Here is a 13,208-nt window from a genome sequence, read left to right as displayed (position 1 = left end):
TTTTTTTTTTCCTATTTTTTTCCAGTACTGGGAATTGAACTCACAACCTTGCGCTTGCCAGGCAGGCGCTGTGCCGCTGAGCTAAATCCTCAGCCCCTCCTTTGGCATTTGGACTCCAAGTCGTGTGTTGTGGTCTGGCTGAAAATCTGTCTTGTGTTTTACTCATGTCTAGAGACTTTGCAGGAAACTGAAATGAAGTACAGCAGACTAATCTAGTAGAAGAAAGTTCAAGGCAGTCTAATGTTGAGGAAGTGGCATGGCTACTGTTGGGGGCTTTTAGCCAGCTCTACTTTGAGAATCAAGAGCAAACAGCCCAGCAAAATGATTTAAAAAGCTTTGAGTTTGGCCAGAAAGGAAGCTCTGCTAAAGTTGGGACCTGCAAAGATGGAGCAGAGGAGAACCTGGTTGCTGAAAAGATTGGCATTAAATAGCTAAATGCTGCTTTGGAACGGAGCAATAGAATAGACAGCCTGAAGGCCTCACACCCGTTTGCAGGCCCAAAATTACAAAAGTGAAAGACTTGGCTTTGAAGAGAGAGCTCCAGGGTACCGTGTTCCAGTATGACTGCAGCCTAGAGAATGGGAATTGATTTGCCAGGATTCAGTTCACTATGCTTAGGCATCTAGGCACTCAGAGGCTTCTGCCACCATCAGTAAGATGCAAAAGCCCTCAGCTGCTGGTCCAGTTGGCATCAGATGGTGTCATCCACGTGGTGCTGGTTTCACAGGTGTGCAGAATGCAAGAGTGGTGGGGTCAAGGCAGCTTCCACCCAGACTTCAGAAGGCCTGGTGGGCCAGGCAGTGTGCCCCTGAGAGCAGTGTGTGAGCTGTGAGCATGAAAGTGCAGTGGAGACCCCAAGGTACTGGAAAAGCCAAGAAGGTGGAATGTCTAAGAAAAGCTGTAAGAAGTGTACAAAGCTGACCCAAGAGAAAGAGGCCATGAGGGCTACAACCATTAGCAGTGCCATTGAGGCAGAGCTACCCAAGTCCTTTGGAGTTCACATCTTCACATCTTTCCACTGGTTGCCCTGGGTGCTGGATCTAGAGCTATGGTATTTAATGTTTTCCCTGGTGGGTTTAGGTCTTGGTTTGGTCCTGTTTCTTTCTTCCCCCTCTTTTTCTACCTTTTGGAGTAGAATGTTTATCTTGTGCCATTGTACATTGGAAATATTCAGCTTTCTTTTTGTTTGTATAGGGACTCACAGCTAAGAATTTGCCTTAACTCTCAAAGGAGACTTTGGACTTAGACTTCAGCAATGCTGAAACTGTTACAACTTTGGTATCTCTTAGACATGGACTAAGCGCCTTTTGCATAAAGGGATATGCATGAGTCTTTTGGGGGCCAGGAGCAGAATGTTATGGCTTATATCTAAAATGTTCCTCTAAGCGTTATGCACTCATAGGGGAGGCTTTTGGGATTAGTCCACTGATGAATGTATAGTAAAATGTGGTGATAGGAAGATGTGGGTCACTGGAGGGGGGTCCTGTAGGGTGTGTCTCACTGCCTTCTCCCTTCATATCTATAAACTCTACAAACTGAGAGTTAAAATAAACCTGTCCTCCTTTAATTTGTGGGTGTGGGGTATTTTATCTCAACAATGGAAAGTAATAGCATGGTCTTTAAAAAAATAATTTTCATTGTACATACTTTTCTATAAACATGATCATTTGCAGTCTTCAGTGACTTCTAGACTTCTAGAAAAATTTTTACTCTGTGAGCTAATGATTTAGGATAGGTGAAACCTGAATTCCTTGATTTTTCCTTCTTAAATAAAGCCTGTCATTTGTTTGACTAGAGCTTTCCCTTGCCCCCAATAAATAAGCCAGGACCCATTGATTGCCTGTTCTGGAGAGGACATAGGGAGCTGTCATGCTGTCTTAGTTACCTTTCTTGTGGAGACGAGATACTTGACACCCAGGGCTAGGGGAGGAAGGTGTGTTTGGCTCACATTTTGTAGCGGTTTCGGTCCATGGTGGCTGGGTGGCACAGCAGAGGGGCGTTGCAGAGGAGGAGCAGCAGATGGCAGCAAGTAGCAAGCGACAAATGACAAGCCTCTTTCTGTCCCTTACATCTTACCCACACCCTTAATCTGAGTGCCCTTTATCCTAGCACTGCACCGTGAATCAATCCCAGCGTCACATACTCTAGATCAGCCACCTCTGAAAAGCCTCTGCATAAGGCTTTGGGGGGACATCTAGACACAAGTCATAACACATGCTAAAGACTTTCATTTGACTCTCACATGATGTCTAGCATTGCAGTGCAGTTTTATGTTGCAGGCATACAGTGGCTTTATCTTAACTGAGGTCTTAGAAAAGTGAATAAAGGGACAAAATAAAAGGTGTTGGATATATTTTCATATACCTGTAATACTAGCTACTCAGGAGGCTTAGGCCTGTAGATTCTAAGTTCTTGGCCATCCTGGGCAACTTAGCAAGACCATGTCTGGAAATAAAAAGGGCTTGGGGATGTTGTAGCTCGGTGGCAGAGTACATGAAGTGTGAGTCCTGGCTTCAAATACCAGCACCCATGAAAAGACAAGAGATGATTTGATTGACATTGAAATTTTGTTCTTGGTTGTATTCATAACAAGTGTGATTCTCCAGAAACATTTGGGTGGAATTTGACTATAAATAATGAAGCAAAAGTCTACCTCTAAAATCTAGCAGAAGTTTGTTTTTTTTGTTTTAAGTAGCAAGAAAGAGTGTTTCTAGAGCTCTTTAATGTGTTCACAATAATTTGCTGGGAAGCTGAGTGTCATGGCATATACCTGTAATCCCAGCACCCTGAGAGGCTGAGGCAGGAGGATCCCACATTCAAATCAAGTGTGAGCAGCTCAGTGATTAATGAGACTGTCTCAAAACATAAAAAAGGGCTGAAGCTGGGCATGGTGGTGTACGCTTATAATTCTTGCACTCTGGAGGCTGAGGCAGGAGGATTGCTGTGAGTTAACCAGCCTGGGCTATATAGTGAGTTCAAGACCAGCCTGAACTACATACTGAGATGTTGTCTCCAAAAAAACAAAGCAAGGGCTGAAGATGTAGCTCAGTGTGAAGGCTGCAGATTCAACCCTCAGTATTAATAAAACTGTGAGACAAAGTTTTAAAATCTCTATATATATTTAAATTTTTCATTAATACATATGTGCAGTACATAATGATTATATTCATAATGGGAAATTGGTGCATAACACATCCCAAGCCCCCCCCCATTCCCTTTTCCATTTGAATGTTTTTTTTCTGCTTTCCAATATCTACCAGTTTATACTCCCACCAACAGTGGAGAAGAGTTCCTTTTTCCCCACAGCCCTGCCAGCATTTATTATTGGTTGATTACTTGGTGATAGCCTTTCTTTCTGGGGTGAGATGGAATCTCATTGTTGTTTTAATTGCATTTTTCGAGTGACAAGTGATATTGAACATTTTTTAATGTATTTATTTGCTGTTTTAATTTCTTCATCTGAGAAGTATCTGTTCATTTTAGATGTCCAGTTTTGGACTGAGTCTTTCCATTTGGGGGGGGTTCTGATTTTTTTGAGTTCTTTATATATTCTAGATATTAGATCATTGAGGAATAGCTGGCAAAAATTTTTCCCACACTGTGGATTGTCTCTTCACTCTTGGTGGTTTCTTTTGCTGGGGATGATGAGATCCCACTTGTTGATTCTTTGTAATATTTCCTGGGCAATCAGGGTTTTGTTCATTAAGTCCTCACCTATACCTGTGTCTCTCGAAGAGTTTTACCTATTTTCTCTTCCAGCAGATTAACTGTTTTGCTTTATTTTTATTTATTTATTTATTTATTTATTTATTTTGTTTTTTTGTTTGAGACAGAGTCTTGCTATGTAGTTCAGGCTGGCCTGAAACTTACAGCCATCCTCCTGCTTCTGCCTTCTAAATGCCGGGATTACACGTGCAAGTTACAATGCCCATCTTAGTGTTTCTGTTTCAATATTTAGATTATTGATCCATTTTAATTTTAGGTTAGTGCATGGTGAAAGATAATGGTCTAGTTTTAATCTTTGGCATGTGGAAAGCCAGTTTTCCCAGCAGCATTTATTAGAGGCTATCTTTCTTCCAGTGAAGGTGTTTGGCCACTCTGCCAGAGATAAGGTAGTTGATTGTGTTTGGAGTTGTTTCTGCATCTTCTGTTACACTGATCCTCAAGTCTGAATTTGGTTATTAAATCTAGGAGTCTTTTGGTGGATTTTTGGGCTCGTCCATGTAGAGTATCATGTCATATGCAAATAATGATAATTTAACTTTTTCTTTTCCTGACCTTACTTCTTGATTTCTTTCTCTTGTCTAATTGCTTTGGCTAATGTTTCCAGAACCATATTGAACAGGAGTGGTGATAGTGAGCATCCTTGTCTTGTTACTGATTTTAGAGTGAAAATTTTCAGTTTTTTACCGTGTAGTATGATGTTGGCTGTTGGTTTGTCATAGATGGCTTTTATCAGATTGAGATAAAGACCATCTATTCCATTTTTCTGTAGGATTTGTATCATGACTGAGTGTTGGACTTCGTCAGCCACTCTTTTGCATCTATTGAGATGATCATGTGGTTTTTATTGTTGGTTCTGTTAATGTGAGGTATTTATTGATTTGTGTATATTGAACCATCCCTGCATCCCTTAAATGAATTCTACTTGGTCATGGTGTACAGTCTTTTTGACGACTTGCTATATTCTTTTTGCCAGTATCTTATTGAAGATTTTTGCATCTATGTTCGTTAAGGAGATTGGCCTATATTTTTCTTTTTTGGCTGGATTCTTCTCTGGTTTTGGTGTCAGGGTAATGCTTGCTTCCAGGAATAACTTTGGGAGTCTTGCTTCCCTTTCAATTTCATTAAAGAATTTAAGAAGTAGTGGTATTAGATCCTCTCTAAATTTCTTATGGAATTCAACAGCGAATCTGTCAGGGCGTGAGCTTCTGGTTGTTGTTGGTGGTGGTAGTTTTTTAATTATAGTGAATCCTTGACTTATGAACTCCATTGGTTCATGAGGGGCTAGTTTTAACTCAAGTTGATTGTAAGTCAAGACTACTTTTCCCATAAGAAAAAAAGGAAATACCCATAATGCATTGCAAGCCTCCCAAAGCACCCCTTATCTAACCTTTTCATAATGAAGAAAAGGGTTGTATAATGTGCATAATTTACCAGGAACACCAATAATTTTCCTTGTGTATTCACCAAAAAGTTATAGAGTATGCCTAGTTTACCAGAAACAGCAGTTTCACACTGTACTCACCATTCACATTGACGTGTTTGGCTCACGGGAAGGGGGGTGAAGTGGAAGGCGGTTACTGTCTGGAAGGAGAGTCCCCTTCCACGGGAACATCAGGACCGTGGCTCTCTGTGACTTTTCTTTCCTTGGGAGTTTGTAGCCTACTAGGGTCTGCTTCTGGCTCACTAGGTCTCAATCTTCTCAGAACTAAGAACTGGTCTGAGGTTGTCTGCTTCTGTCTTTAACTGTTCTATAGTGTGAAAGGACATTGTCATTATGCAAGTAAATGCAACAGTTAGGCTTTTTCTCTGTCTGGGTGGATCTTCTCTACAAATGTCTTTTTTGGGAGATTTCCTTTGTTTCAGAAGAAGAATTTTCAGAAGGACCACTTGAGAAATATTAGGTGGGAGGAACTTGACTGAGAGCCGTGAAAATTCTCCAGCCAATTCTTCTTGTGGGTGAACAGGAGCATTATCCATGATGAGGAGAGCCTTGAGTGGTTAACCTTTGTCCTCTAGATATTCCTTAACAGTAGGACAGAAAGCCTTCCTGACCCTCTCAAGAAAAGTATTCTTGTTACCCAGGCTTTTGAGTTACAGCTCCACATGACTCCTGTCCTGTTCTTCATGACTTTATGTTTTCTGACCACTCTAGGGGTCTCAGAGTGATGAACCAACAGACCTTCACTCCCATTGGCACATAGCAATAAGGTTAGCCTAGCCTACATAGGCTTGTGACCTAGCATTTTCTTCTCTTCCTGGGTAATATGTGTTTTCCTGGGCATTTTCTTCCAGAAAAGGCCAGTTTCATTGCAGCTGAAAATTTTCTTTTATTATATATGTATGTATGTATTTATTTATGTATTTATGTATTTATTTTTTTTGGTGGTACTGGAGATTGAACTCAGGGTCTTGTGCATGCTAGGCAAGCACTCTACCACTGACCTACACCCCCACCTCTCACAGTCGAAAACTTGATGAGAGCAAAACCATTTCTCATCATCTCAAAGTGGTGTATGTAATTTTCAGCAGCCATTGTGTCAGCATGCCTAGTTAGGCTCTGGTAATGTCTAATTCAGGGCTTGTCTTTTCTGTCTCTGGTAGGTAAAGGAGGTAGACAGAGCCTAGACCTGTCCTGGATGATCTCAGCAAGCCTGCAGTAGGGTTAGGGTGGGGTGCTGATCCTGTTGCTTTCAGCTCCACAGAAGTTCTGTCTGATCTTGGCCTCTGGTTGTGGGGTTTGGGCTTGAGTTCAGCCTACAGCGCAGGGTGTCTCTTGCCAGCCTGGCCTTGGCTTTCTGACCTTGGGTGTCGTCCGTGGTTGTGCCTCACCCAGTTACTAGGATTCCTGAGAGGAGGCCGACCCTTGGCTCTCAGTCCTGGGTTCAGTTGGCCGCTTCCTAACATGGTGTCTGTCCAGGCCTCCCCTCCAGGGGATGCTTGGAGTAGAGTCACTCACCAGCTGTTGTGGTTCACAGCACCCAGTGCTCTGTCCTTCTGAGGCATTTCTCCATGGAGGCTGCTGGGGTCACCTGCGGTGGTGGCTTCTGGTCTCCCATCTTCACTGTCTGTAGATTCGAGCTTCATCTGTCATGCCATGAGCTGGGGGTCAGGGAGAAAGTGCAGTTTGTGGCCTCCTTCCCTTGCTCGCCCTAAGGTCTGTTTCTTTACTTTCCCTGTGTGCTCCAGTTCTCCCATCAAAACCTTGCTGGGTCCCTGAGGTCTGCCTCCCTTCTTTCTTCCTCAGGTTGTTATATTCCAGTGTCTGGGTTCCGAGTCTCAGGCTGACCCACTGTTTGATTACTGCTTTACCATCTTCCTGGAAGTCCTCTAAAAATATATTTTAAAATATCATTTACTTCTTTGCAGAGTGTTAGAAAGATGTATGTGTATGTATGTACGTATATACGTATGTCTTTTTGCGACAGGGTCTTTTGTTTTTGTTTTTGTTCTTTTGTTTTTGTTTTTCTTCTGGTACCAGGAATCGAACTCACAACCTTGCGCTTGCCAGGCAGGTGCTGTGCCACTGAGCTAGATCCCCAGCCCCATGACAGGGTCTTTATGCAGTTCAGGCTGGCTTTGAGTTCACTTTGTAGCCCAGGCTGATCTCAAAGTTGGAAACATCCTCCTGCCTCAGCCTCCTGAGTGCTGGGGTTACAGGTGTGTGCTACTACGTCTGGCTAGAAATATTGAATTTTGTGTTAAAGTCTATAAAGATACTACCTGGATAGAGCAGTTGCAGATCTGTTACATGTATTTGAATTTGGTGAGTTATATAAGTGGTAACTGACAGTTGGTCTTGTTCAGTTAGAAAATATTAAGACTGTGGAATTAAGAGATTAAGAGGCAGGGACAGTTTATTAAAATTAAGCTTTTTATTCATTTTTTATATTATGGTTTTTCTGAGACAGGGTCTTACTGTATGTATTCCAGGCTGGCTTTGGCCTCACCATGTAGCCCAGGCTGGCAGTAAACTTGTGGGTCCTCCTGCCTCACTTTCCCCAGTGCTGGAATTACAGGCGTGTGCCATCATGCCCAGCTCAAATTAAACTTTTTTGCCTACAGTTTTCTGTGGTAGTAGTGTAGGGGTAGGCTGGGTATGTTTTACTGTTTAGACTTTTTACGAAAAAATCAGAAAAGTAACATTAAGACCTGTCCTGGCTGGAGATGCTGCTCTGTGGGAGATTGCTGCCTAGCATCCTTGGTGGGTTGGGTTTGATCCCCTGCACTGCCAAAAAAAAAAAATCTATCCTGGAATCTTTTACTTCTGTTTCTGCCCTGAATGTTTGAAATTCAATAGCTAGAAAGATAATGGCAGGGCTGGGGATTTAGCTCAACGGCACAGTGCCTGCCTGGCAAGTACGATGTCGGGAGTTCAATTCCTGGTACCGGGAAAAAAAAACAAAAAACCAAAAAAAGAAAAAAGAAAGACAATGGCAGATTAAATGACAGTTCCGTGAAAAATAGGATGTATTCAACTGTTGAACAAAGTCTTAATTCAGAAGAGCCTATTTTAAGTCTGTCTTACCTTTTTCCCCCAGGGTCTCACTGAGGAAGGTTTGGACTTGCTGGTGTTCAGCTCTGCAGCCGAGCTGGAGCTGCTGGGCTTGGAGAAGCTTAAGTATGCGTTGGCAGGCCTGGGCTTGAAGTGCGGAGGCACGCTGCAGGAGCGTGCAGCCAGGCTCTTCTCCGTCAGGGGCCTGGTCAGGGAGCAGATCGACCCGGTATTATTTGCCAAGCCTTCAAAGGGGAAGAAGAAATGAATTCACCAGAGCTGATTTCCGATGTGGAACCTCCTAATTACAACCTGCCTACTGTGGACTCATGACCAGTATTCCCATTAATATTAAAGGCTCATTTTTTAATAACCCAATTCTAACTATCCTCATTGTCGTTTATAGAGTTGATGTGTGTAAACTGTCTGGGCCTGAAGTTTTCTTTGTAAGAAGCTTTTTTTATCATTAGTTTTTGAAGTGTGGGGCTCCTTAGCATTTATTGGTTACCTTGAGACAGGATCTCACTGTGTAGTCCAGGCTGCCTTGAGCGTGCTGTGTACCCCAGGCTGGTTTGAATTTGCGGTCTGTCTTCCTCCTCGTCCACCCAGTTACTGGGGTCCAGGTACGCTCCACCATACCTGGCTCTGTTCAGGTTTTATACTTCATCATTTCTGTTTGTTTTGGGATTTTTTTTTTTTTTTTTTTTAAGACAGGGTCTCACTAAGTAGTTCAGGCTGGCCTTGAACTCGGTGTGTAGCCCAGGCTGGCCTCAAACTCATGGCAGCCTTGCCTCAGCCTTGTGAGGGTTGGGATTATAAGCAGCCGCTACCATGCCTGGCTGCTTCATCTTATGGAATTCTGGTAAATTATGTTTTTAAGAAGTTGATCCGTGTGGTTCTGGTTGTCAGGTTTGTAGACAACAAACTGCTTGTAGCAGTCTCTTCTGTTAACGTCTGTAAGAGCTATGACAATAGGAATTTCTTTTGCATTCTGATACTGGTCATATATCCCCTACCACCACACACACCATCTCACCATCTCCTGCAGCTTTTTTTGTAATAGTGGGGATTGACCCAGGGCTTTTGTACTAAGGTACATTTTTGTACGCCCCTCCTACACTTTGAGACAAGGTCTTGGTACATTGCTCAGACTGGGCTTGAATTTGCAACCCTTCTGTCTCAGTCTCCCAGAGTACTGGCATGCACCACCACGCCCAGGTAAACTCCATAACTTTCTGAGCACCAGCTCCCTAGTCTTGGTATTATGTCTACTCTTAGAGTTGCTAGGATTAAAAAAATACTAGTATGTAAGGCATGTGACAGAGTGTTTGCTTAATTGTAGTTGCTCATTAAGTGAAAACTTAGGATGCTCAGGAACATAGTTGTCTAGTAGAAACACTTAAATTTCTTTGTCACATTAAAAAATACAGAGGCAAGTGAAATTAATGACAGCAATATTATTATTATCATCATCGTCATCATCATCACTATTATTTTGGCTTTTTTGAGAAAGAGTCACTGTGTAGTCTGGGCTGGCCTCGAACTCATGGTAGTCCTCCTGCCTCAGCCTCACAGTGCAGGGATTATAGACATGTGCCACCACACCTGGGTTATATAGCAATATATTCTATTTAACTTCTTAAATATATTCAAAATCTCATCCACCTTTATCTATGTCTCTTGCCGGGTTGAACACAGGACCTTAATTTTGAGGCAGGGTCTTGCTAAGCTGTCTAGGTTGGATTGGAACTCAAGATCCTCCTGCTTAATCCTCCCAGAGTGCTGGAATTACAGGTATGTACCACTATTCCTGACTCTTCAGAATATTTCAACACGTAGTCAATGTAAAAAAGTTACAGTTTTTTGGTGTGTGTTGTGACTTTGGAAACTGGTGGGTATTTTACACTTCCAGTGCTTCCCAGTTGGACCAGTTGTATTTCAAGTGCTCAGGCGTCTGGTGTGACTTGCAGGTCCTGTGTGGATGCAGCCACAGCATGAAGCACAGTGGTGAACGCAGTTGCGTAAACCACGTGCACAGAGCTGGATCAAAGCTGAAGCAGGCTGAGGGGGATGGGCCAGCTGTGGTGGTCCGGTGGGTGATTCATAAATGAAAGCTTTGTGAGCAGTGAGTGCCACAGGTGTCCTTACAAGGGACTCAGAACAAGCCATGTTGGCCTTGGCTTTGCTGACGTAGGCAGGTGACCTCACATGGCCAACTGCACAAGGTACCAGTTCATGTTGATGTGAGGAGCTGCAAGGCGTAGCTGAAGTTTGCCATAATGAATTAGGGTATCAGAGACTGGAAGGTCTTGCTGGGGTGTACATAGTGCAGTGGTAGGGTGTATGCTCAGCATGCGGGCTTGAACCGAGAGCCTTCACACTGAGCTACATCCCCATGCCTTTTTAGTGTCATTGTGTCTGTTGGAGGCTCCTGTTTTGTCTTCATCTGCTTTCGAATGCAACCCCCGTGGTCACTGGCCGCAAGCTCCTTGCATTTTCTGCCCTCTCCCGCCTCGACCTCATTACAGTGGCTCACTCACCACGGCCACAGGGCCTCCTGGCTGTTCGCTGGACAAAAAAGGCGCTCCAGTGCGGCACTGTTCCTCTCACCTGGGGCCTTCACTGGGTGTCCACAAGGATGGCTCCCTCGCCTCTCGTCCTGACTTCAAATAGTAGTAATGACCCTGATTCTTTTCTGCGTATTCTTTATAGTACTTATTGCCAATTATTTATTTTGTATCCCTTTTGCTGCATAGAGACTCAGCTCCTTAGGGGAAGGAGTTTTGTCAGTTTGTACTAGGTATATGGAAGGTGCTGCACAAATAATTGTTGGATGAATGGTAACACTACTACTCTGATGTATTTGATAAAACAACAAAAAATTCCCAAACTATTTGGCATCTTTCAAAGGAGCATATAGCCTGTCTCCTATTCTTACTTTTTACCTTGAAAGCTTTGCTTATAGGTGTAGATACCTTGAATCTTGCTGAGGAAAGTGATTGGAACTGTTACTGAGAGGAAACCTAAGAGCAACTGAAAGGTGAGTGTGCATGGCAGTTCTGCAGAAAGGAATTCTGTGGATAAATTGCTCACCAGCTACCGAAAGGGTCATTCCTTTCTTCAAGGAAGGAAGACTTCCTGTGGCCACTGGAGGGCGCAGTGCACTAGTAAATGCAAGCTGAGCAGGGCTGGTTGGGAGATGCTTGGGAGGAAGATGGGGCAGGGGCCTGGGTGGTGCAATGGGGCTGAAGGTGGCAGGTAACTAGGTCCCTAGGGGCCCCATGTGGTTCCCCCCAAGCCCCACTACCCGCATACAGAATTCGTGACAGGCAGTTGGTTAGGCATAGCTGGCCCTGATTTGATTGGACTGGGTTCCTTTTGACTATTGAATTCTCAGATTTTACTTGAGTTTTCAGTCTACCCATCGTGAACACATCGTTTGTAGGCTTGCTCAGTATCCTACAAAATCAGTACTCTTTGACAGACAACTGCCCTAATCATTCATTGGTCTTCCTACTGAAGGAGTTCAAGTATGTGTTTAGTGTATTCATCCAATGCTTTATCATCCTCCTCAGCCTTCTGAGTAGCTGGGATTACAGGTGTACACACACACCTGGTTTATAGCTTCGTTACATGTAGCTCTGGCCAAGTCTGGTGGGAAATGTGGGTGCTGATGCTACGCTTTCACCTGGTTGTGACTCCGTGACATGCATTACTTCTTGACCAGGCAGGCAAAAGAGGCCTCTGCCCAGAGCACATGTCTGGAAATGTGGAAATACAAGGGTATTAGTGCCTTTCTCATCACAGACTAAGCAACAGTGAGTGAATGGGCCAAGAGAGAAGTCACACTGGTGAAGGAAAGGACACAATCCCAGCCTCTGCCCTGGAAAATCAGAAAAGGGCTACTTTTGAATTCATATACTCAGCTTACCTTAAGTGGGTAGATGGGGTCCCCAGAAACACTGGTAACCTTGGGAAAGTCCCGTGTCCCACAGGGCTTTGGAGAGATGACTGCTGTGCTGATCAAGCTAAAGATGCTGTTAGTGCCATGGTTCGTAGCACTGCAGCAGTCCCTGACAGCTTCCAGTCCTAGCCAGCCTCACACCTGCCTCTGCACAACGAGGAGGCCAAGCCTGGAGTTGGCCAGAAGCCAGTGGGGACCTCAGTCTGGATCCTCACCCTTCCTGTACTGGGGATTGAACGCAGGGCCTTACCTTAAGCTACTTCTCCAGCCCTTTTTATTTTTTTGGTTTTTAAATTTTTATTAGTGTATGTTGGAGTGCATAATGATTACATTCGTTGTGGAGATTTTTTTTTTTTTTAAATTTTTCTCCGGTACCGGGAACCGAACTCACGACCTTGCGATTGCCAGGCAGGCGCTTTGCCGCTGAGCTAAATCCCCAGCCCCAAAAGCTCACAGATGCATTTTCTTTTTGTTTGTTTGTTTGTTTGTTTGTTTGTTTTTCTGATACTGGGAATCAAACTCACGACCTCATGCTTGCCAGGCATGTACTGTGCCACTGAGCTAAATCCCCAGCCCCTCGTGGAGATTTTTATTTTGTTTTGTTTCAGACAGTCTCACTATGTAGCCCAGGTTAACCTTGAACTTGAGATCTTCCTGCCTTAGTCTTCTGAGTGTTGGGTTTATAGGTGTACACCAAAGGCCCACCCCCTTCTTGTCTTCAGACTTTCCTGTAGTAGGCGGGAGTGGGCAGACTCAGAGAGACCTCACATAATTCTTACCAGTAACAGTCTTCTACCTTTGGACAGCACTTGACAACTTCACTGTGTAAGATCTTCCTTGTGAATGCTTTTATTGGGATGCTCAAAAGAATGTGTTTTAAATGTGGGCTTATAGAGATAGCTTAGTTGGACATAGTGGCACATACCTGTAATTCCAGCACTCGGGAGGCTGAGGCAGGAGGATCCTTGTGAGTTTGAGGCCAGCCTGAGCTACAAAGTGAACTACATAGTGAGACCCTGTCTCCAA

At 43.8% G+C, this 13,208-nt stretch overlaps 1 protein-coding gene across 1 annotated transcript in view; it reads left to right on the top strand.

Moving 5' to 3' along the window:
* The window catches only part of Sde2 (SDE2 telomere maintenance homolog (S. pombe)), a 29,542-nt gene extending 20,946 nt beyond the window's left edge, over positions 1-8,596 (top strand). Inside the window, exon 7 of the mRNA XM_005404490.2 lies at positions 8,265-8,596. Coding sequence (XP_005404547.1) covers positions 8,265-8,486 — 222 coding nt within the window. The 3' untranslated portion in view covers positions 8,487-8,596. The remainder of the gene's footprint in view (positions 1-8,264) is intronic.
* The last annotated feature ends 4,612 nt before the right edge of the window (positions 8,597-13,208 follow it).

Source organism: Chinchilla lanigera, unplaced genomic scaffold (assembly GCF_000276665.1).
Source record: "Chinchilla lanigera isolate Chin_1 unplaced genomic scaffold, ChiLan1.0 scaffold00088, whole genome shotgun sequence".
NCBI lineage: Eukaryota > Metazoa > Chordata > Mammalia > Rodentia > Chinchillidae > Chinchilla > Chinchilla lanigera.
This window is presented reverse-complemented; position numbering and strand designations above follow the sequence as displayed.